The following is a 26,490-nucleotide window of genomic DNA, read 5'->3' as shown; positions in this document are numbered from 1 at the left end:
GCAGTATTTTATAAAGGAAGAATGGCTCTCAGAGTACTTCTGTACTGCAACTGTGCCCTATGCTGTAACACATGGAAAAGACTTTCACATGGACCTTTGTACACTGAAGGCATTATATCAGTTGGAACAAATCTTCATTTTGGTATCCAAACTTTTATTCATTTTGGTGTATTATTTGTAAATGGGCATTTGTATGTTATAATGAAAAAAAAAAAGAACAATGTAGACTGGATGGATGTTTGATCTGTGTTGGTCATGAAGTTGTTTTAAAAAAAAAAAAAAGGAAAAAAAAAAACCCAGAACCCATGATCAACAAGCTTTGCCACGAATTTAAGAGTTTTATCAAGATATATCGAATACTTCTACCAATCTGTTCATAGATTATGGATTGATGTTCCAAGTTTGTATCATTCCATTGCATATAATTAAACCTGGAACAATACGCACTAGATTTATGTAAGAAAAATATCTGTTGGTATTTCCAAAGGTTGTTAACGGCTGAAGCTATGTGCAAACAGGGGTTAAGAGAGAACTTCGATGAAGAAAAGAGTTTGATAGATAAAAGGTAGATTGTGTCTTCGATATAATCCAATTTGTTTTATGTCGAAATGTAAGTATTTGTCTTCCCTAGAAATCTCCCAGAATGATTTCTATAATAAAGTTAATTTCATTTATATTTGACAAGAATATTCTATAGATGTTTTATACACATTTTCATGCATCATACGTTTCTTTTTGGTCGGCAAGAGTTAATTGTTCTTAGATATAGTTGTACTACTGTTCACAGTCCAATCATTTTTGTGCATCTAGAATTCATTCCTAATCAATTAAAAGTGCTTGCAAGAGTTTTAAACTTAAGTGTTTTGAAGTTGTTCACAACTACATATCAAAATTAACCATTGTTGATTGTAAAAACCATGCCAAAGCCTTTGTATTTCCTTTATTATACTATTTTCTTTTTAACCTTATAGTGTGGTGTTGCAAATTTTGTTACTGTGTTAGGTTAATCTCATTAAGTTTTATTTTGAATTTATTTTCAGTTTTCAATAAGGAGGGATTCTTAAGAAACGTTTTTACAGACTTTCAGCACTTCCACCAGCCTGTAATTTGGGCTAACAAAAAGAAGATAGGTTCACGTATCTAATTGCAGCTGAGAGCAGGAGGAGGTTGTTTATTTAGCTTGGGTTTCTGGGGATGCTCTAAATGAACTCCAGAATCCGGCAGGATTTCCAGTGGGGAGTTTGCATCGTGCCAGTCAGTGGTGGAGACGTGATGCATGCCTGTGTCTATCTGTTGTAATTATACATAAAGTACGTATAGACACATATACACATAAATATACATTCCCGACTTCTAAAAATTGTTTTTGTTAGGATGCTTAAAAAGAAAAAAAAACCCCAGCTGTGTTTTTAACAGGCTCTTTGGGAGAGTGAATACCATCCCTTTATATTGCCACACAGCACAATCTTAGTGTAATTTTCCATTGAACTTGTAACCTGGTTAATACCTCAATGCGCTTTGTGTGAGGGTTGTTAGTGTGGGCGTGGGTGGAGAGCTGCATGTCAAGGAATAATGAGAGAAGACAAATCAACAGGCAACAACAATGCGAGCTGGGACTGGCTAGTGAAAGCTAAAGGCCTTTAGTCAGTGGCAGGGAAATCTAAACATTCCCGTATCTATGAAGCTGGCTCATTGTGGTGCAGTTGTTACTTGCGATGCTGTGCTGAAAAAGGGATCTCATGATTAAAAAGCCAATGCGCGGGGAGTTTTGAGTCAAAGCACAGGCATCACAAGCAGCCTTTGTAAAGCAAAGATACTATCTAGGCTGGTTATGTTTTCCTTTCGGCATATTTGTCACTGCAGATAACACTTCACCGTAAACTTGGAGTAGCACAGTTGTGGTGCGGAGGTAGTCGCGACGCTGCAGACGAGATTAAATGCACGTAAACTCTGAATCCTTTAGGGACAAGGAGCAGCTTCGCTCAAAGCACAATACGATAGTTAAAAAATAAAGAGCTCGAAGCAAGGAAAAATGTGCAAAAACAGTAGATTAAAATCTTTCTTTTTAATTGATACTGGTCAGTTGTAAGTATATTCGTTATACCAGCATTAAGTAGTTTTAATAACCTGGAAGGCATCCATTGGCAAATATTAATGAAACATGGATTTTTTTTAATGTATATATATTATTATCAGCCATGCACACGCACATTATATATTTATAAGATAGGGAGAGATCGCATTAAACACCACAATAGGCAGGTCCCTTCTCGCATAGCTAAATCGATTCTGGGAACAATTAATTACAGGTACAAACCCAGCATTTATATAGCCACTTAGCGTGTTTATACCTACTAATGTAGTTTGTTATCTAAATGCCAACTTCTGCTCAACCAGGAATGGAAATGAGCTTCCCATCCCTTCCTCCCCCGACAGCTTTTGTGCCGTGGTTGCTGTTTCTGCAGGTGCTGAAACGTGGGCAGAGGCAGATCCCCGTAGCTCTTCCCTGCCCTTCCCTGGTTTTCCTGGCCTTGCAGCTCCGCCACCTGCGGTCCAGCCGCTGGTGGCCTCCATCGAGCCATCGCCAGCCCTCTACGCCCCTTCGGAAGCCTTCTTCAGGGCAGGCTGTGCTGCGGGGCTGCAGCCTTTCACAGCCCCGCACCTCTGCAGTCGCAGCAATGCTATAAAGCAGCTGCGTGCGCAGATGAACCTTGAGCTTATTTTGGTGACAGGCTAGCTAGCCGCAGCAGAGAGGAGACATTTCTGGCTCACTGGCTCGTTATTGTGCCCTATGGAAGGAGGTCGGCGGGGAAAAGTCCCTGGCTGGCTGCACATCAGGAAGAAGTTAGGGCATTTGGTCCCCAGAGCGTTGCTTGCCTTGAAGAGCTGCTGCCGTGTGTGCTTGCGGGCTCTGCAGGTTACAGGCAGCCTTGCACTGCACGTCGCGTCCACAGCCCTGTCAAGAGCCTTTTCCCCAGGGTGGGTCGGAGCGCGGGGCCGAGCATGCAGGGGCTCCCACGCCTGAGCACCGGTGCCAGCTCCCAGTTGCTTGCTGGGGGCCAGGCGAGGCCCCGGAGCAGCCCCAGCGCCCAACCGGCCTTGGAGCACCACTGCAAACGGGCGAGGGGGTTGCCTGCGGCTGCGTGGGGACGTGCTGCCTCGCCAGACACAGCTACCAGCCGCATAAAGTGGGAAATGAAAATCTTCAGCATGCTCTGAACAGCCTCTAATACCCACTTTCATCTCCTTTCTCCTTCTAGAGCTGTATTACTTACAAAGACTGAAATCTGCTGTAATGTACGGCTCAGTGTAACACAGCAATTTCCAAGGGTCTCCTCTTTTTACCACGGAAATTAGAGGGAGTTTTGCTATTGATTTCAATAGGAATGAGACATTTCTGTGCATTTGGTTAAAATGTATTTCATAATAACACCTTATACTTTATTTATAAGCCCCTCCTAAGGCATTTCACAAATTATAGTCACACAAGAATTGATGTGTGAGCGCTGTCTTAATAACACTGTATTTTGTATTTCAAATATTGTGTTCTAGATACAATATTTACACTTACAAGTGAAAAGGCTGCTAACCTAACAGTTATTGTTCAGAGCAGACAGATGATGAGCCATACATGCTGATGGCGAAGCAGACATGCATGCGGGTGACATACATGTTGGAATTGCCTCGCACCATGCAGATACCGGTTTTAATTGTTTTTAAAAGGTAAGCACGACCCAGTGTGTGTGCCCTGCTCCAGGAGGCAGAAAGAGCTGCTTTCTCACCCAGGCTGTAACACAGAGAGGGGATTTTACCACTTCTTTTTAGCTAAGTTTTTATTTATAAAGTGAGCAAAATGCCCCTGTAGGCTGGTTTACTTTAGGCAGCCTAGCATGGGAATTTATCTTTGGGGGCAAGATTAGAGTTGCAAAGAACAACCTGGGACTGATAACACACATCACCTCCCTCAGGCTTTCCCTCCGTTGGTAGTCCTATTTAATTCACTTTCTACAGCCAAAGGTGTCCAGCTTTTTTTTTTTTTTTAATTGATTTTTCTGGTATTACTGACTAAAATATATTATCTCATTTTCTCTGGGTAATATGTGCAGGTTTGGAGTTATGCTAAGTTTACATTTGTTCTGCTTTTCCATGGTATAAACAGCACTAGGAAAACTGAAAATGTATAATCCTTTTTTCTTTTTTTTTTTCAGTTCATTTCCATTTGCTCTTGTCCTCAGCTTCAGCAGCTGAGCATTGCTCCACGTGCAGCTGATAAGGCTCTTCTGCTCTGGGAATGGTGTAGCATCTTCTTTTTAAATAACTCTTCTTTGACAAGACACCTGCTTGCTTAATGAGCTCCCGCAGCCCTGTTTCTAATCAAAAGTGTGATTGGCACCTACAAATACCCAAATACACCCCCCCCATTAGAAATAGGCATATGAATTACAGACGTGAGAGTCATCTGTGATGGCTGTTCGGTCTTGTTCAGACGGCGAGTATTTACATGTCTCGCTGCGGAGAGAAGGCAGCCGCAGGAGCGTGTCTCTGGCTGAAGTGTGCATGGACCCCTGAAGCCCCTGCCCGGCACAGCGTGGTAGAGGCAGAAGAAATGTTCCTCTTCTTTGGGTGGAAAACAAAGCATGGAATATAGCTCCCTTTGGATTACCGCCGGAGAATGATGTTAGGCAAGTCTCCCACATACGTTATCTGTTTAGTAGTTCTTAGAGAAAATAGCAGGGGATGGAGCAATCTGCACGAGATGCGTGGTAGTAAAGATAGTACAGTTTGGATAGGAGCCAGGTTGGCAAGTTCCTTGCTTTAGAACATATTTTAAATTAATTCCTCCCCTAATATTCTCTCAGACGTAAAGAAAGAAAACCCCAATGTATCAGCAGACAGTTACTTAGGGTAGCTTACTTAGGATAGTTTACTATCCTAAGATAGTTTTCAATAGCAATCGTGTGGAAGGTGAAGGTGTTTTCATAGGGGCTGCAGAAATGAAGCCTCAAAGGAATGAAACGATTCGATCAGTCTTTTAACATGTACAGCTGACGTGTGACAGATTTTCTTGAAAACTTCAGCTGCCAGAATCCCTGTTGTTTCTTTTGAAAATGGCCCTTTAGAGAAAAGTCCCCATGAAACGTGCTTTCCCTTAAGTTTCACTGAGAACCTCCAATGACTGTATTTTAACACACTGAGAATTTCAGGGCCTTCTGTAGCGTTCCTTTCCTCTCCCTAGGTAATATTCCACCAGGTTATATCCCTGGTGAGATGATCATGATTTGGAAGGGGGTGAAGGTGAAAATGCATGTCTGATGCTGGTGGGCTGTGTGCTGGAGCTGCTTTGCCCCCACAAAGGACCAGGATACTGGTTTTGCTGGGCTGGTAGAGGTCTATGGTTTCTCGGGTGCTGGAGCCTGACCTCCTAAGTTGAATTACAGCTGGGTCAGATGGTGAGCAGACGTTTTGTGAGCGACGCAGGAGGATCCTTGTTACCTTCAGGTGCCTGCCAGGAGCTGTAAGTTGCATGAAATCCTCCAGCAGAGGTTGCAATTGCCTCCAGGCACCTGACAGACCTCACGTACACTCCAGCAGCTAAAATCGGTGAGGGCTGTGAATTGCAGTCCTTCCTCTCCCAGGACATACGAGCTTTTCCAGCTGCACCAGAGGAGTTTTTAGATTCACAGATAACCTCCTTCAGGCCAGGCCTATGCTGATGGATTTTGAGAAGTTTACGAACAGTTATTCCATAGAAATTACATATAGGGCAACAGAAGGACTCCGATTTATGGGGAACTGCATACAGCAGATAAACACCTTCAGGTTGTTACAATAAATATGTTAACTTATCACAAGCAAAGAAAATTTCTGTTTCTCCCTGTAACTGTTTATGTTTTGCCCTTTACATTTCTCTCTGCAAAGTTGGATACATATTCAGAGTCTGTAGTCTGCAGCTTTGTGTTTCAAATATTGCAGGGGAGGGTTTATTTATTTTTAAAACTCCCCCTGTCAGACTGGATTAAATAAAAATCCAGTCATTTAAATTTTATAATTCTTTTGCTTTTAAAGAAGCAAGTTGTCCCCTTTGATTCCTCTGAATTTAAGTCAACACTGTTACTTTGCAAAATACGCATTCAAACCCTTCGATTCTTACTTAAGCTAAGCTTCTGTTGGGTCTGATGATTTTCTGAGTTATGATGCAGTTGCTCTGTGTGAACTGTTGTTGATTTACATCTGTTTGGGCAAGGACATATTTGAAACTTCATACAGCCTTCTATAGGCAAGGACTGCAAAACGACCCCCCTGTTCTGCTCCCTTGCATATATTCTTTTACCGTGTCTATCTGCTGTACTCTCCATCACGCATGAAGTAATTGTGCCTACCTACCATACTGCTTGTGCTTCCATCTCTTCCCCAGTGTTTTGTTGTGGTGAAGTTTTATTTGCTTGTCTGAAGCCGGCGTATTGATAGTGTCTGTTGGAAGCTCCCTACCTATGACCCTTTGCTGGTTGGGAAGAACCCCTCAGTTTTGAGGTGGCTCCTGGGAAGGCTCTGTCTCCCACACAGACGGACTTGCTACTCCACCGTCTCCAAGAGTGTACTGTCAAACTCCTTCTCACTCAAGTAATTTTCCAAAATTGCTGAGCTATCCCGGACATAGGCTGGGAAGCACCATATATGGAAATTTCACCATGCTGGAGAATTCTTCCAAATGCTTTCCTCCGCCTGTTGCGCTCTGTCTGGTCTTGACTGAGTTCAGCTTTATTCATTAGTTTAGCTTTTCCAAGTGCAAGGCCATGCTGGTGGCAGGAGTTTCGTTACACATGATGGATCGTTACACAGATCTGTTGTCTGACCAGTTCATCTGCTGGATCCATATAGATGTTGAATGTGCCCAGAGAGGAAAGGGACCCATTAAAACTTCTCTGGTCAGGAATCAAGTGCCGGAGCTGCAGTTTCCAGCTATGGCTGCTAGCTGAAGACGATGGGGCTAGAACTGGCATAAAGTCCTGCTAGAACGATCCCTGTCCTATTGATTTAAAACAGGTCAGGAAGGCAAATTTGTTTTGCAGCGGTGCAAGCCCCAGGCCAAGAATGATGCCCTGCACAAAACAGTCCTGGTCTATGAGTAGTAGCTCTCAGATACTTTGATAATATTAAAAAATACATACCAAGAACTGCAAAAAAGTCTCAAGCAACAGATTTTAAAGAAGTTGTCAGCTTTTTCTCCGCACAATATGCTTTCCCAAAATATTGGCACTGAAAACTGCTTGATTTCATATCTAAACCCAAACCAGACCTCATTTCTGTTCTTCTGTAAGTCTAGCCCCATGAAATTTCAGCAAGAGCTTTATTTAGTGCGGTTTGCTCCAACCTGACTCCAAAAATGTAGCTGAAAGTGCACCAAAATTTTCCTTTTTCAAGACTTTTTAAGAGAATGCCTCTGATGCCATAAGTGCTGAGAGCATTCTGAGGGCATGAATGTTCAGACTCAAACTCTGCCAGCACAGAGTGAAGACTTTTTTTTTATTCTTGCTACATTTTGGATTTAACATTTACTTTCAATGCCAGAAGATATTAAAATACTTTTTTTTTTTTTTTTTAATAGAGGAATATGCAGCTACAAATTCTCTAGATCTGCTAAAATCTTAAAAAGATCCACTGGACCTAATCCTACCATCTTGCTCCTGGTCTAAGTCATCACTGACTTCTCTGGAAGATTTTTTAGATTAAGCTCTACAGCACCAGAAAATCCATGTGCAAAAAAAATATAGAAAGTACAAAAGATGTCTTCATTTTGATATGAACAGAAGGTCTGCAAATTAGTTTGATGTGCCTCATAACTTTCAAAATTGTTTAAAGGCGGAGTTTAAATAAGCAGCCAAGTTTTCAGCAGATGCTCCGGGATGCTTGATGCTCAACACTCCTGAAAATATGTCGATCCATTTGGACACTGAAATACAGAAGTAGGCATCCACTATATTAATGAACCATTTTCGGAAAAAAAAATGAGCCTAACATTTGCTTGTATTAGACTAGAAACTGAAAAAAACGAGTGGTGGAATTTTTGTTTTCTTTTTTTTTTAATTTTTTTTATTTTTTTTTTCCCCTCCATTCGAGTTGCCTTTTTTTCTTGAGATGAAGAGGATTCACTTTCATTCTTTTTCTGCACAGGTACATTTATTATTGAATAAGCACCATCATGTGCTCAATGTGATTAAAAAAAGAAATGTAGGCCTTGCACTCAGGTAGCTCACAAGAGAAAAGAAAAACCCCAAGAGATGTCATGGGGGATAGTACTTGCTTCCACCACCTCTTAAAGGCATAAAAGCATCTTCTATTTCTGTTGTGCTGTGTAGTTATGGATGACGTTTCTCCAGCACAGGCAAAAGAAGAAGAACACTTTATTAAATTTCTCATATATGATCCTGGAGAAATACTGGTTTAATATGTGTGCGTGCGTATGTGTTTGTATGTGTAATATTTGTAATACATATACATTTTTAAAGGGATGTATTACAACCTTGTGGTTTCAGAAAAACTTGATTAATAGCTCACTTTCCGATATTGGCATAGTAAACGATTTTGGTAAGTTAGACTTTTGCACTTGTCCAAAAGCTGTGTTTGGAACAACATCACTATTTTATATTAAATTTAAAGATGAAACCAGTGGCGTACTACCATTATGCATCAAATCTGAAGTAGCTGAATGCCCATTTTCAGATGCTTGTAGCTATTGTTACAGAAAATTGAATTCAGCTGCAACCTTGAAATTGCTTTTGAATTTTCTTTACAAACATAGAAAAAGACTTAATCTATCATAATATTCGTCTCATGTTCCAAATACTTATATTTTGAAAACCTCAACACAACAGAAATTATATAAAGAATTCTTATTTGACATATTAAAGACACAACATTTTAAATTTCATTACTGCTTTCTTGACTGTGTGTCACAATTCTGTAAAGATCAGGTTCTCATGCTGAATTGGGAATGTCTTCACTGGGATGAATCTATTGTTTCCCAGCTGAGTTTGGTGGTTTCGGTTTGTAGCCTGCTAAAAAGTAGGAAGTTCTGCTTAAAAAATCGCAACAAACAAAAAAACCTTGTACTGCAATCTCTGTGGAAAAGAACCCTCTGAACACAAGTAAGGATCGCACAGATTTTCCATCCAAGCTAACAAGGGGGCTCTGAAGATGCAAAAAGCAGCTGGTAGCACATTGCAACAGCCTGTCAAAAGAGGCTGCACCCATTCTTCGATTACCTGAGCTGCACCCCTTAGTTAAATATTTGTCTTCAAATGAAGAGAAGAAAGAACCGAAGGATGTTTTGTACACAGGAGCTTGACAGTCACAGAGTGATTATGGGGAAAAGTCACAGAAAATCACCATGTAAACAGTTCTCCTGCTTCCCAAGTCAAAAGTGCTTTTGGTGCAGTAAATGAAATCTACACTGTATCTACTATATATTACATACTATCAGGTAGCACGTACATAGCATTATTTCACTTACCAGTTTACTGGATAAGCCAAGTCACTGTCATATGTTGTTGTAACTGATACGATATTTTGGAAGAAAAGAAGAGAAATTTTGCTCTATGTTTTTGCCTTAGGTAAACAACACTGTACATCTGTACACTCTAACACTTATTTTACAAAGCATGTTTAGTGACTCAGAAAAAAAAATAATCCAGATGTGCAGAAGGAGTTCCCTTTATTATTCAAAATATTTGTCAGCTTTAATATTAACCTACCAAAGTTTTTGAAATTGAAGTCTTATAAATGCATGGGACACACATATACACATATACATACATGGAACACACACACTACTCGCTAACAATTTTCCATTAATATGTTAACTAGAAATAGACTGTGACTTCCATGATATTTTCTCCCCTGTATGTTAAGTCAATGACCTATTTAAGTATGTTGGCAGCAATTTATATGTCTTGTGACTTTATATTTCAGAAAGAAATACTGTGTTTTGTGTTATTTACATTAAAAAGACATACTATGTAAAACTTCACCTTTGTTAAAAATCACTTTATCCTAAGTATTTAAATTACTTCATGCTTTCAAAAGGCACAATTAAGTATCTAATGAGAACTTCCATTCAATGTTACACATAATACAAAAAGAGAAAAAATGTTTGAGACATCAATGATATTTTAAATATATTGGCATAGGAAAGTAGATGTCTTTTTGCTTTATTAAACTGACAGTTCAGTTCTGAAACTTTATTTTGAAAAGATTTAAAAAGGATTTGTGTCTTTAGAAATAAAAAAATATAACAGGCATATCTAAAAAATATAGAAGAGAAAACCTGATTGTTACTACTAATGAAATAGCTGATGACAAAATAGTAGTCTTTTTGATTTTGATCACAAAAAATAAACTGGTAGTGACAGGATATGATGGATAGATTTGACATCCTGGCAAATCACTGTCATTGATTCAATTATTCTAATTCAGAATAAAAGCTGTATACAGTATGTGTTTATGCTACAGTGGAGTTTTTTAAGTGATTGACATTCATCATATTAGTTAGACAGTTTTAAAAGCTATGTCTTTGTTTTACACAGCGTTGTCAAGAAAAAAATAAAGTAGAACCTGGATTGCAGAAAAAAAAAAGCAAACCACTTAACCAACTCTTGGTTCCAAACCCATCAAAATAAGTTACCATTATTGCATCCTATTAACATGTTCTTTGAAGAGTCAATTTCACTCCAGCCATGTAATACACTATTATAAAGACTAAATTTTGAAACTGTAATGCAATCTTACAGTTGGGTGGCTTGGAAGTTCTGCGGAGAAGAAGATAATACCTTTCAAAATGGAAGTCAGCCTCAGAAGAAAGAATGCAAACCACTTTAATTTATAGGTCAGCTTTGCTTTACCATTCTTTTGTTTCATGAGATATACACAGAGATACATACAAAATAGTTAGAAGTTCACAAATTGTGTATCTGAGGGTACAGAAACCTGAATTGCTTGTATATTCTGCCCTGCTTTAGACCAGCATGCTGTGATACCCTTCCCCGAGCTCAAATGCACTCTTCAGATTTTCTAGCATTAATGTAGCTGTCGGTTTGAATTTCAATCTTGAATTATGTCTGTTGACATAATTTCATAGTGCTGACTTCAATTGTTTAGGATTACAGTTTTGAACTACATAAGGAAATCAATTCTTTTATCTATGGTTAGTAAATTCCATTCAAGTGCATTGGAATGCATGTAGTAAGCCATAAGGCAAAGTAATTATCTACAACATAATCTGATTCAAAAAACAACCATTCTTAATTACTGGTGCATTAGAATAAAAGCTACCTTATATATTTTAAAGTTATTATTACATATTTAATAAACTAATGTAAACATTTCCTGGAATTTAAGAATGGTATTTCAATTACAAAAATTAATGTTTTTAAAACCATAACTGTGTATTTTGCTTTCGGAATAACACGTGACAATGAATTGCTTAGCTTCATTCCTTTATTTCAATAAACCGTCCAACATAACTTATTATTCATACAAAATATTAAATATAAGTATATAAAAATTCAATTAGGAAAAATATCCCTATATTTTTATTGTTAAAAAAATCTAGAAATGAAAGGGTAAGAGTAATTTTCATGTTTTAAGGAAAGGAACAAAATACTGTATGTTTCCAGTCCAGCAGAACAATGGCAGGACCCAGCATTAACAGAAGCTTTAACAAAAAGCAAAATCCAAACAAGCCTGAAATTAGTACAAAGAAACCAAACAAAACAAAAAAAAGGCACCATATGATAACATGTATTTTTAAAGACTGCTGGGTCAAATCATTAAGAAAAATATTTATATAAGTCATTAACACTCATAATTAGAGTGTCATATAAAACTGAGTGAAACTGCTAAGTAGAAATCACTAGAAGTCCAGGTGCTTCTTGCCGATGGCCATAGCACCACATCCTGAGCTCAGCAGTTTGGCGGATTCTGCCAGATCCTGTTTGCTTGCGCGGCTCACTGTGTCTGACAAGTCTGGAGGCAAATGCAGTCGCTGTGGCAGGAGATTTTCAGGAGGGAGAGGGAGAGAGAGACGGGGAGAGAGAGAAGAAAGAGAGAGAGGAAAAAACAGGGAGGAAAAAAATAGAATAATTGCAGTAGAATTTATTTTCCATAGCATATTTCAAAATGCAGTCTTTTTCCTGACCAATTTATGTTTACTCACACAAATAAAACACTTCCCAAGCACTCTTTTAGGCTGACCTGGAAACAGTTTTGTATGTTTTCAATACACTGGATTCTGTAAATTGGAATAATTTTTTTCCTCATGAAAATTTTCTAAACAAAATCCAAATTTTCTCAAGATATTTAATTATACCTATGGACATTTTTCCGTTAAAAACAAATGTTTTGCCTGTATGTCAACCCCTACATCAAATCCTTTGATTTCTGTGGCATTACAATATAAGTATAGTTTAATTTCAAACATGCATACTTTGTGGTGGAGTCTGAAAATAAATGATGTGATGGTCAAAAGATGGAGAGGGCTCACCCTGGTTGCAGCATTATTCTGCTAAATGTTTCTTCTTCATATTCTACTGATAGTTGTTAATAAAAACAAGCAGTGATAGTAGTTGCATTTGTATAAGGCAATCACATATGTTAATCAAACCTTGCCATCCCTTGTGAGTTGTAGGAACATTACATCCATTTTACAGATGAGGAAACTGAGACACAGGTTACACGGTTGTCCACAAGCACACAGTCCTTGCATAATAAACCTTATTTTTCAACTATGACAAAAATATTTCAACTCTCCCTCTGAGGATCTTTTACACTGGAGATATATATAAGACATGACATTACCATTTAGCTTTTGTAAAGTAAGGTGAAGATTAATGTAAAACTGAAGGTTTACTTGGTTAATTACTGGCTCACTTTTGGACACAGTGAGGTACTGAAAGCCGGTCAGATGAGACAGTTGAGCATCTTCTACACAGTGCAATAATTTATGAAACTGGTATCATGGAAGGAGCATACTTCTTGAAAGATTTAGTAGGCAAAGGCTAAACTGTGTGGCTCTTATTTTAAAATGCACACGCTTTTGAAGGGAACAGGATAACAGTAATGGCTGCAAAACTATATTAGCAGGCTGCGTGGACTATCCTTATTCTCTGCTTTTGCTATGTTTTTGCTTTTATCACAACACATAAATACAGCTGCCTTTTATTCAAAACCTTTGTAACTTTAGTAGAATAAGATAAGAATTCAATTAAAAAGCATAAGAAATATCTGTATTTACAGTGGGCTGACTGTTCAGTTCATTGCTGGCTTTGAGACTGTGCAATTAGACATAACTTGAGAGGTGCTCCAAAGTGCTTCCTACCACCGGCCACTCCTGGTTGTGGGCAGTGCAGGGAGAAGAATGTGTGCTGGGTTGTTTTCTTCTCCAAGGGAAGGAAATGCATAAAGTAACGCCTGCAGAGTAGGAAAGCCCATGCCCAGGGTGAGGTGACATACCTCAGTGTTGAAATAGAAGAAATGCGTGTATTTATTTGTAGCACTTTGCCTATGAAGCACGTGGGAAACCTCACAATTTATTTATCAAAACCCACCCCCCATATATACCATTTAGTAACTATGCAGCTCTTACGTTTCACTGTATTAAAATCAGTGCTGTGGTATGGTATCCTTCACCTACAGTTCTTCCCTTATTCCTAAGAAGGTTAAGCACGGCTGTGGATGTGAACTGTGGTCCATGATGCCTCTTTTCTACATCAACACAATATAAACTAGGGCATGTGCCTATCTTGTTTGTCTGCTGAGAAAAACGTTTGCTAGGAAAGAGCCAACGTACAACCTGGATTGTAGAGGGGGGTTGTAACCACTGGAAAATGAAGCATGAGAAAAAGCCAGGAAGTGCAGAGGAGCACTCGGCAGATCTTTCAGTCACATTTTCTTTCCAAAAAAGTGTACAGTACTCTGCTAGCAGGGTACAGGGTAACTGGTATGTGGGAGGCAGAGAGACAAGTGAACTAATCCAACCTTCTCCCAACTCACTGTTAGCATCTCTCTGCCCTCACCGGGGAGTGGGAGAGGTGGCTTCCTCCAGGGGAAATGTAGTACCGCTGTCTTCCTCCTGCAATTACTGACCCTTTTGCCAAGTCTGCCAAATGGATTCAGAGCAAGGTGATGAAGAGCAAACAGAGCCGAGACTCGGCAAACTCATCTTACGCAGGGACTAACCAATATCACAGATAGGGAACAACTGTAAACCCTGCCACACTGGCTTGGACTTAAAGCGGTGGTCAAAAGAAAAAAAAACTTTGATAATTACACAGCCTCTTAGTCAATGTTGTGTTCGTTTGCTAATATATATCTTATAAACAGAAAAGAGATACAAGAATATTTATAAATTTGCAAAGACTCAGATAGGAAAAGTAAAAATTAAAGATCCTCAGATTGGATGGTGGGACTGAATTCACCTTTTACAGATGTATTTGTTATGATGCAGTGTTTCATTATACACACATATACTCTTCTTCCCCAATCTTATTCAGTGAAGAGGATGCACACTGCTCATTTAGTGACTGGCTATTCAGTATTTTGTTTTCTTGTCACTGTTTACTCTGAACTTTTCTGACATATTTATTCTACACTATTCAAACCTTGTTCTGAAGACAGAATGGCTTTTCAATAGCACATGTCAGTGTATAGCACTTGAATGCTTCACAAATACCAACTGTGTTATTTTCCTAATATTCTCGTGAGATAAGGCAGCAAAGTTACCTCCATTTTAGGGACAGGGAATTGAGGCACATAAAACACATGGCAAAAGGTATCTACTAATTTCAGAAACACAATCTGAGGCATTTAGGACTTGCTTTTCCAGAATGTTTAGCATTGTACAGCATTTCACATGATCAAACGCTAACTTCATTTGCTGTGAGTGCTTAGTATTTCTTCAAGAACCCCCAAGTCAGGCATGGAGAAAGCAAGAGACACAAAATAAAAGTACAGAAATAAAAATGCTGGGTTGAAGCGACATGATCACACAGAAGCTCAGTGGTATAGGCAAAGACGCATCATAGCTTCCATGATATCCTTCAGTTGTCTTAATTATGAGACCATCCCTCCTGCAATCCTTGCCCTCTCTACAATCCCAATTTTCAAACATTACAAGAAATTGCTGGTTCTCCAGGAAGCATATTTCACTGCGTATGTCACATTCATCCTCAGATCCGATGTATTCTGAACAATAAACACCACTAGGGTCCTCTGAAAACAATTGAATGTTATCCTGCCATTAAGATCTGAATCACAGCACACACACACACAACCTCTGAATAAAGCCTGGATAGGCATTTCGAAATATCATTCCTTACATTTTCTGTGCGCAGCTTAAAAATATAAACAGGGCTGCAAATATTAATCCTATTAAATATTTTAACACCATTAAAAATATTCTAAATTTGAAACCACAAACAAACTGGAAATTCATTGCATGGCATTATACAGACATCCACAGGTTAAACAACAGGCTGTTATTTTTGGCACCAATAGGGACATTGCAGTCACTTGAACTAAGGCAGTAAGGGATAGCATGAATAGGCTGTGATCCTTTTTGAACACCAGCATTACAGAACGATCAGACATTTTCACAGATATTTGCTGACCACAAAGAAACAGTCACATTTAAAGTCCCAGTTTAGGACAAAATATTTTCTGGTGGACAGACTTCTCTGCTATTTCTGAGGCTGTGACCTCCATCCCTTTCAATCTCTCTTTCTCTTATCAGTCTGATAAGAATCAGGCTGATTTTGCTCACATTGGCAATCCCAGTCCTTGTTGCCCAGGCCTCCCACCCTGCAACTGGTCTTCATGACAAAAATGCCCCTTCTCCAGTTATCTGCACTCCCCAGCCCCTGCCCCAGCCAGTCGCAGCTTTCTGCTTCCAAGCTCTTCATCCCTGCTCCTGCCAGTCCTGGGTTTCTCTTGCCCGTTTCTGCCCATATTCTAACCCCTGCTCCCATTCCTAATGCCTAGGTTCAAATTCAGCGCCAGGCGATCCTTCCTTGCCTCAGCCTCTTGTCTTCCTCATCCCCTATTTTGTCTTCCCTCTTCCCACCTGTTGTTCTTGATCTGCCCTTCTTTCTCCTGCTGGCACTGCTCTCCGTCCCCCCTTCCTGCCCCTGCCCCTCTCCTCTGCCCCGGTGCCCCCTGCCCAGAGTGCGGGCACAGGCACCAGCTCACCTCCCGGTCCACAAAGCAGGTACCTCCCTGGAAAAGGGTCAAGCTGAATATGCAGTACTGAGCGTGCCTGGGCCAAACAGGTGGATTTTCACAGGACAGCAAAAACACATCCCTGGTGTAAATGCTAGACAAAATTGCATATTTTCATTTGTTCTTTTAAATAATTGAAGGTTTTCACTAAAATATTCCGGCACGTGGATAAACACAAAACTTCCTGTAGCCTACAGCAAGCTGGCAGGGCAACAATATTTTAAGGCAAAATGGTCATAGTCTGGCAAAAATAAATACGCAAGTGAAAATAGGATCCTATAATCACCCTCCTTGTGATAATTTCTCAAAGCCTGTATCAAAGAAAGGTAAAGTTTGTCAGTGTAAAAACTAGGAAATGCTGGAGTAAACTTCCTTTGTGCAAAGTTAATTGTGTATCTGCATTATTATAGCGAGTTTAATTACATGATCACACACTATTTTCACCTATACAGGCTGTCAGAAAGATTTAAACTTAGGATCTTCAGAATCAGACTATAAGCTTCGTTATCTCGATTAAGAAATAACTGGCTATGGAAGAAGACTATTACTTACTGTACAGGCATAGCTAGGGAAGGGGCATGATGTGAGTGCTGGTGCTTCCAGCCTGCTCTTTTTTGGGCAGGTCCTGAAGGCTTTGCAGTGATAGGAACAATTACACTGAACCCAGCTAAGCACACAGCTTTAGGGCATGCATTAGGAAAGGAAAACAGTTCAGGCAAAACTTATTACATACTTTGCCTCTGCTCCTCCCTCTGACTGAAGATAACTTCTAATTACTTCATTTGCTCTTAATGGGGGGAAAAAAAAAGCAGACGTGGAAGATAAGAATATGTAAAATGACAGGCCAGAAGGGACACCGAGCAATCAGTTAGTCCAGTCCTAGCACTGGGGACCGAATACAGCACTGATGGTTTTCTGACACTGGTCTGCCTTGTAAGACTGGGATGTACAGATCCAAGTCATGGCTATTCTAGGAACTTCCAGTGGGCTGGTACATTGATTGGGGTGTAATTTTTTTTTTTTTTTAAACCAGCAAAATCCCTAGTAGACAAAAACACTAGCAAGTGCTTTTGCCAGTTTAGCTCATTGTATCAAGGGGATTGTTTTACAGATTTACTATAAAAAACAGACTTTCCAATGTAAGACATTTTTCTCTTCAGGATTAAGAGGATTGACCAGCAGTTTTCCTAGCAACTTCTCCTGATGTTGTTTACACTTCAGTTACAAAATGCACAGAAACAGTACGCAGGCTTTCATTAACTATAAAAGGGGTTGAAAATAAAGTAAAAATCATATAACTGAACCTAAGTAACCAATGACAGGTTAAACAAAGAGCTAGCTACTAGAGATAACATTAAAGAACTCATTACTATACAACTATACACACATGCTACACACATTCTTCTGAGGAATCTATTGGCATCGCATTGTGGAGGCACCTAGTAAAATCCGGTATTACACCTACACAGTATAAACAACAATCCGTTCATAAAATTACTTTTTAGATTTGAGGAAATGTGTGTCTGTACAGATCCTTTTTACACTGGCTAACATATTCAGAAATAATTGAGGTGGAGGACATTCAAGAAACAGCAAAATTTCATAAAATTAAATAAGGGCTACTAAAATCACATATTCTATAAAATGCTTTAAGCAATAGAAAGTGTAAAAATGTTTAGCAACAATATGATAAGCAGATATACATATATTGGCAAAAATCGAAACCCAAAGTAATTCTGCATAGTACTCCAAAATCATTATTATATTTTTAGCAAGCAAATAAATAACATGAGTGACAGAAAATCATTGAAACTCATAAAAAAAGAGGTGGCAGTTCAGGTGGGAATTCATTCTTAATTTGATATATATTAAAATAATTCCACTGAAGTTAACCTTGTGACTCTGCTAACAGTTACGTGAAGCTTTAACAACTGAGTCCAAACTTCCAAAAATTAAACTTTAAAAAAAAATCTTTACAATTCCATTTATTTAGAACTTTGACCAAAAAACTTGCTTATTTGTCTATTATGGCTGCAGTCCTGCCTTGGGGCAGGGAGATGGGTTAATGACCTCTCTAGATCCCTTCTAGTTCCATTTGCTACAACTCCATGAAGACTGAAGTCACCAAAGCCGAAGGGATTTGGTTTAGGGGGAAGAGGGGGGTGGGGAGAAGAATTTTAGGAATGCTGGGAAAATGAAAGATGCAGACTCCTAGTTGGGGAGCTTTACATCCCACTTATTTCTCTTTGAAGTAGAACTCTTGCCATTCCATAAAGCCCACACAAGAGAGAACAGGAACAGTCAGTGGTACAGAGGCTGAATTCCTGTTACTGTTTCTGCTTCTGCTTCTGACGCCCATAATGCACCCCTTGCATTATGTTTTCCTTTTATGTCTTTTTGTTATTACCTAATTTATAATTACTAGTAATTATTTATATATCATAGTACCTAAGAAAAGACTTCAGCATTTTTGTAGCTATCATGAAAAAGGTGGGTTTTACGGAGAAATCTGCAGGAGGTTAGTAATGCAGCTGTATAAAACCTCCTCTTTTGAGCGGCTGAAGGAACCGGAATTGTTTAGTCTGGAGAAGCAGAGGCTGAGGGGAGACCTTATCGCTCTCTACAACTACCTGAAAGGAGGTTGTAGTGAGGTGGGTGTTGGTCTCTTCTCCCAAGTAACTAGCAATACGACAAGAGGAAATGGCCTCAAGTTGTGCTAGGGGAGGTTTAGACTGGATAGTAGGAAAAAATTCTTTACTGAAAGCATGGTCAAGCATTGGAACAGACTGCTCAGAGAGGTGGTGGAGTCACCATCCCTGGAGGAGTTCAAAAAAGGTGTACATGTGGCACTTCGGCACATGGTTTAGTAGGCATGGAGGTGTTGGGTTGATGGTTGGACTAGATGATCTTAAAGGTCTTTTCCGACCTTAATGATTCTATGATTCTCTCAGAGTGAAGAAGCCTGTTTCTTGCTTGAAAATTATTGAACTATCAAGCAATTGTCACCATTACCTGACTGGAAATAGACTTCTTAATAATGAATAAGATCTCACAGGCAGGCTGGGGAAAAGGACAGGAAGACCTTTGGAAATGAAAACAAACAACTTACATCTTCGGAAAAGAGGGAGCCAGTGGAGGGATGCCAAATTACTCCACAGCCTCTGAGCTGTCTCTTTATCTTTGGAGTGAAGAGGACTGTCCCAAACGGGAGGCTTTAGCTGCCAGTGCTCGTGGCCAGCTGTGATACAGTGCAGCTGTGCACCCTCAAACTGGCCTGCCAGGTGACAAAGAGCTGTCCAAGAAGCAGCTGGCAAAGCCCTGCCAGGTGCTCCCTGCTTTGCTGTGGAGCTGCGCTCTGCTCAGGCCCTGGCCATTTGCCTGTGCTACCACTGTGCCAGGGCCCGACCATGGAGCTTGCTGATCCGAGTATGATCCTCACCTGCTGCACTGACTTCTCAGCTTGAGAGTGGACTTGCCTCATAACTATGGATCTGTCTGGCAGTCACCAGGACTGGTGGTTGACCCTGGTTACCTTCACTGAACCTGCTCTGCTCTTCCTATTTGGGCTGTGGGGGAAGGATTTAATAGCAGTGGCTGAGCCCACCAGGGACACTGGGTCACTCAATGCAATGGCAACACGTGGCACTGATTCTCTGTGGTGCCCCGAGCCACAGCTTCAAGACCATTGCAATACATCTGTTTATGTGGTGAAAGAGGTCCCAAATGAACAGGTTTACTTGACGTCCCCACAGGTCACATCTTGCATTTCTAACTGAAGTAGCTGCCAAACGATTACAACTCCTTAAGAGAGACACATTTCAGGAGCATCTTAGCCTTGCCAGCCAATGACTTCACTGCTTTCTTAACAGCTCATCATCAAGCACAGTAACTAACCGGTCTTCTTGGCAAAACCAAATTACTACCTTTGGGCTTAATATAAACACAAAGATGTGCAGGTATGAAATGAAATTTCTTCTAGAGAGAAGAGTTTGTTCAAATATTTGACATGGAGGTGACTATAAGTTTTGGCCTTTTCCCTCGCTGAGTTTGCCAACTGAGACACATCAGATATATGTATTATGATGAAATGAATTATATTTGATATGAAATGTAGTCTGCTGGAGTGACATATCACTTATATTGACATAAATTTGTAACAACTCACATACGAATCTGACAATACCACTATGAAAATTCTTATTAATGACACAAAACCTAAAACCACTTCTGAGTTAGTGTAAGTTCTCTTCTCAATGGCAAAACAGTAAGCCCTTTACCACTGAAGACATTATAAGCTCTCACAGCAAGGACTAGAAAAGTCATTCTAACCAGCCTAGACCCATGTCAGGCAGAAATCATATGATAGTCCTGAAATTTGGTTACAACTAGTGTCTCACGATCTATAATATTTATGTTTTACATTAATCTTTATCTTTATCTTTACATTTATCTTTAACATTTATCTATGGAGAGAATGGTGCCAGACTATCCTCCCGTAACTGCCTTTAGGTCTTGGGCAAACTATTTTTAAACTAATTTACTAAGAATCTCTTACATTCCTGTTCACATTACAATTTTCTCAGTATTTTAACAAATTCAGGAGACAAACCAGTTAGTAACTATTTTTCTGTATTATGGACATGAACTCAGTTTCTTCTTGTTCTGCTATATTCACAGATGTTACATTACCATTTTTAAATCACAGCAATGGATACTTTTTCTAAACTGATTATAAAGACAAAAGACTTGACTTTTAAAAAGAGCATTCTAAAATTTTCTCCTTTTCAGGTAACTGTGATTGACTTATAACTAATCACAACTATATCAGCCCATGTTAAAATAAGCACATCTACCATATGTATTTCCTATTTCTTTTTTTTAAGTTGAAATATAATCTGAGCCATCAAAATTAATTATTGTTAATATCAGGTGTTGAGAGAAGGCTTCCACTAAGAATAGCTGATAAATATACTTCTACCTACATATCCCTGTCTGTCTGCTAACGGACACATTGCTAATATGAAAATAATTTTTTATATATAGCTAATAGTACTTTAAATACTTGAACACAATTCTAAAACTCTTATTTTCCATCACTTACAGAACGTAAAATAAAACTAGGATAATTCTCACTTTCCCCTCATTTGCAGGACAGTGATGCTTTGTTGTGGGTTTCCAATACTACAAAGAGATTATTTAAACAGTGACTTTAAAGACACCTGGCAAAATTAAGAACCATTAATAAACCCACTTCCTTTTGTGATAGATTTTGTAAAAGTCATTTTACATTTCAGAACGCTGAATCTTAATATGTGCCTCTTCAGTGCAGCTTTCCAGTGTATCTGCTTTACAGAAATGATATTATAATATCCAAGATAATTCAATTCAAACTGTGCTGATTCATTTGGATGTGCCACATGGTACAGTTTCTGTTCTCTGACCAGAAAACTATGCAAAGTACTTAAAATCCGAATTCCTGCGTCTAAATTTAAAACTCAGTTTATTTAAACACTAGCTGTTGCAAAGCAAAAATCTTTCAGAGTTCATTTGTACCAATAAAATTATATTCTGTACATGTTTGTGTAAAATGAATCCCGAGGGGATTTCAGATGGCTGAAGAAGTTCAGCAACATGGGAGCAGAGACAGGTGGGTTTTTGTATGTGCAGCATTAGTCACTACTTTCCAGCGACAGGAAAGGAAACAACAGACAATTGTCTGAACAAACTCCTTCATTCCAAAGAAAAACTCCAAGATGTGTTAAAGGCGATTTGCTACATGTGAAGGGACACAAGGGAAAGATAACAATATCAGGAAGATTTACCTTCTCTGACGCTTGAGAATGCTGAGTGTTTGGCACCACGGAGTGCTCTAAATCACACGTACAAGTAACAGACCCACTTCACATTGTAACTGTACTCTCTGCATAATGAAGAAGCCCCCCATGTTATAAAGGGGGCTGGATTAATCAGTGATGGTTATAGACTACCCAGGGACTACAGCTGTTCAACTGCTCATCTGATCCCAAATTCAGAGAAATACATGGTAATCTTACAACCAGAACTGTACTAAATATTTACATAGCATACTGTTGTAATACTTACTGATCCAGCTCTTATCAAGCACATATTGAAAGACTATCTCTGTCCTGAAGAGTTTACAGTCTGAATACACAAAGTGGGTAAAAAGGAAGAAGTGAAAGATAAAATATCCAAGAAGAATGAAAAATGTCATGATATACAAATACTGTATTAATGTGAAAGCTTTTTTTCCCTTCTAACTGAAAAAATTGTTCTATGAGAAAGAGCACACTGCATAGAAAGGCAAGTGGAAGAGAACAGGGAAGAAATTAAGTGACAAAGGGCTGAAGAGAAGACGGAGTGAAGAAAGGGAAAGACGGAGGGCAGGAGGAGATATATTATCTAGGTGCATTATAGTTGAGATTGGAATACATTTTCTAAAAGCTGAAGGGAAACACTGTTCTAAATTCAAACAGTATTTCATGAGTCTGAAGGTATCATCTATATCCAAAGCAAGCAGACTAACATTGCTCCTGTAGGTCTGTTCTTTTTGCTGAATTTCTCCTCCCTGGGCTTACATTAAGAGGAGTGTGGGACCCATGATGCAAGTCTGAGTGATTCTAAGGCTCTCAGGATAGTCTGGATGGATGCTAATATTAATGTCACATTCTCTTCCCTGATGGATTAATTCAACCTAATTGCAGCTGTCTACAAGTCAGCCATTCAGTCTAACCTATATTATATACTTAGGATGAGATGAATCATCTTTGCAAATACTTGCCCATCTCTGCTGATTATTCAGGAAACCTGGATGACTAGCTTAAACTAAATTCTTAACTTGCAGAATAAAAGGTCGAGGAGAGGAATTCAGTCCTACAACTATATGAAGCTTCTCATCGAGTCAGTGCTTCCACTGTATCTCCTCTTTATTTGAATTACATTGCAACATGCCACAAAGTATGGATTTCATATCAAACCACAGATGGCTCACTGGAAACGTTCCAGAGTTGCTGGAGATGCCCATGCTGCTCTACAACAACTTGGGTCTCTTTACTTGGAAGCTTGAGAAGTGTTCAAGACACTGTGTGTACCAACAGAAGCGATATAAGTGAGGAGGAGGGAGAAATAGCATTCAGAGACAGAAGCATCTGTTCTAGGAGGCCCAACATATTGCAATGTTACTGTCACCCTCTACAATTTCAGCTAAGCTGGAAAACTAACCAAATATTTGAGTTCGCATCAAAGCTATCTGTTAACATCCACTGTAATCTATCAAGCTTCTGTCTCAGTTTAAATATTTTGTTACATTTCAGAAAACTCATTAATACACCCATTTAAAAAACACAATATTATCTTAAGGTGTGCAACACAAATAACTGATAAAATGTATTCTGTCTCTTGATAAAATTGTCCAGATAGATTTCAACACTTCACAGAAAGGTTATGCTCCAAGACAGGTAACTTGCACTGGCAAGTCTCTGTTACAAGTGCATTTCAATGCCTGATTTGCCAACTCAAAAAAGAGAGACAACAGAAATGCAGACAGACTTCTGAATTGAACAGTTCTGCCAGCTATTGCTAACATACATATTTCCTACAAGCTTCCATTGATTTCAAGTATCTAGTCTCTGTAGATCCTATGAAATTTAGAGTTTGATGAAGTGCTTTCCTAAGAAGAACAGGAGAAAACGGGAGCTGCTCTGAGACTCTGGGCCAGCCCAGCTGTGCGCTGCCCCACTGCTGCCTCAGAGGTTTTTCTAGATTTTGTATACATTGACTACGCTTATTTCCTCCTATACATCAGTTTCAGAAGTTGTGTGTACAAACACAATATGTAACTATACATGCAAATGCGCATATTACTTATGACTGCATACGAGTTACTGATAATGACCAATGTGTCTACCTACAGAATCTCTCCAACGCATGCAGTATTGCTCTAGAAAGCACTGAGACAGTGTGAGCTGTATTGTTTTACATTTGACTACACAATGCAAACCATGCATGCAATATGTCCCTGAATGCCGCTGTTTCAAGAGACCAGTGTCACAGGTTTGGCAAGTTGCTGGTCATGAAGAAGGAGCACATAGGGGGGCAAAATGTAAATGCTAGCTGGGGGGCTGTTGTGGTTTTATACTGGGAGTAGCCCTATGCTCAGTAGTCTGTTTGCTTTTTTAGGTCAGCTAGAATTAGAAAATTTCCATTGCTAGGCAGCCTAGCACATCTGTGAAGCATTTCTGGGCGTTCAGACCTGAAGCACGCGCTGCCCAAAGGGAAGATTCATTACCCCGTGTTACATGGCCTGCCAGTCCCTCCCCCAGACGGCACAAGGGCTTCCGCAACAGGAAAGTGCCTTCGTGCAGAAAAGTATTACATGACCAGAACACAACAATTAGCACATTTGTAAAGCTTCAGGGATAGGAACAATTTAATAGCTTTTTGAAGCAGACTAATTTTCTGGAGCTTTTTATCTTCTTTTTTTTTTATTATTTTGCTTTTCATGCATGGACAAGTTCTTCTTTGCTACAGGTATTTTCTGAGTCTGCCTGGCAGGATTATTATGTGTAAAGAAACAAATTATTCAATCACTTTAAAACAGTGCTAGAAAAATGAAAAAGTGCTATTTAAGATTAAGTAATAATATCTTAATATTTAATATTTATTTAAAAGCAAGTATCATTTAGATAGATAAATGTATTGCTGGTTTACAAAATTCTGCACGTTTACAAACCAAGGCTGCTAAACAGACGAACAGTTTGTTATTGTTTGCGGCTTTTCACAAGCTAGAAACTTCAGCTCTGCAATGGTAAACGCCACTGTCAGATGCTCCATGCTAAAGCAAAAACCAGGCCAGAAGAGAAAAAATAATATATATATCTGCTATCATTGTCTTCTCACCCTAAAAACTGCCACTGATAGAGGAAGTATGTTCAGTTCCTGTAACTCCCAGGTGAGGATGTAGAAATTATATAATTCATATTTTAATATCTCTTATTTTCAGTACTAATCCCCCATGACTCATGAGGGCTACAGTTTAAAATTCCAGTTAACAAAGCCTTTTGTAGTATTACTACCAAATAATCTTAGACTTCAGAAATCACGGAAGTGTAATTTAATATCATGATGTTGGTTTACCCTGTTTTGGTATGAAAACACACTGTGGCATATTTTTACTCGGTGATTGATATTGCTTGTACAAAAAAATATAAGAATCGCATTGGTTGACTACCCTTTGGCAAACCAGTGCTTTAAAGGAAGTTTAAGCACAGAATAAGAAGTTGCTGGGGAAAGGTTAAAAGACAGGTCACGCTAATTCCTTTTTAAATGACTCTATCTAAGGCAGTAGGACTCAGTGTAAACTGAAACAAATATATTAAATATGAATGACAGAAGTTGGTATCACATTAAATGCAAGACTTTTGCGAGTAACTGAGATTAAAATAAACATTACTATTTATCTGGAAGCTGGGGGGGAGGGCTGAACATTTGAACAGATTCCTACATCAAAAACGTGTTTTGTACAGAAACTATTTGTCAAATTATAGTTATTTGCTTTCAGTTGTTTCTAGCAGTTATTTAGTTTTGTACTTTTCATGTGTCAGTATTTTTTTCATTTCACTTCTTTATTCCCTACTACAAGTAAGTCTCTTTAGAGCAATAAGATCTTTAAAATCCCTTTAGTGTTTAGAAATGTCAACAATTCAGTAGACTATACTTGATGAATAGGCCAGATAGAAAAACCTGCCTCAAGTTTTTATCTCAAGAGAAGTAAGGTGCTTTGAAGAGCACTTGATTTGAGATTTAGAAGCCTGCTGCTTTCAGCCAGACACTCTTGAGAGCTGTTAAGTCCTGACCCATAGCATGAAAACAGGTTGGAGGGAGGCAAGAAATACCGGTAAGAAATATTTTGTACTCCCTGTATAATTATTTCTTCTAAACACAATTTAAACATTTCTTCCTATAAATAAGTAAAAAACAACTAAGAGACCAGGCAACCTTATCAGACGATCTTATTTGAATATTTTGAATGTAGCTAGAACTTGCCAGAGGGAACAGCCACAGCACTGGAAAAAGATGAGGCTCTAAAGGAAAAAAAAATATCTAAATGGTTCTTTCCATTTGAATAGATGGCACTGACATGTTAAAGCTTCGTATTTTTGACAAGAGACATAGAAAACAAAGAGGTTTTCACTTCAAAATATG

General features: G+C 39.0%; 1 protein-coding gene across 1 annotated transcript in view; it reads right to left on the bottom strand.

The window, feature by feature from the left end:
• Positions 1 to 11,514: 11,514 nt before the first annotated feature.
• Positions 11,515 to 26,490, bottom strand: part of ELP4 (elongator acetyltransferase complex subunit 4) — a 153,724-nt gene continuing 138,748 nt past the window's right edge. Inside the window, exon 10 of the mRNA XM_072863731.1 lies at positions 11,515 to 12,040. Within this exon, the coding sequence (XP_072719832.1) occupies positions 11,909 to 12,040 (132 nt within the window). The 3' untranslated portion in view covers positions 11,515 to 11,908. The remainder of the gene's footprint in view (positions 12,041 to 26,490) is intronic.

Source organism: Ciconia boyciana, chromosome 6, assembly GCF_034638445.1.
Source record: "Ciconia boyciana chromosome 6, ASM3463844v1, whole genome shotgun sequence".
Classification (NCBI taxonomy): Eukaryota; Metazoa; Chordata; class Aves; order Ciconiiformes; family Ciconiidae; genus Ciconia; species Ciconia boyciana.
The sequence above is the reverse complement of the archived record's forward strand: the minus strand, read 5'-3'. Positions and strand labels throughout refer to the sequence as shown.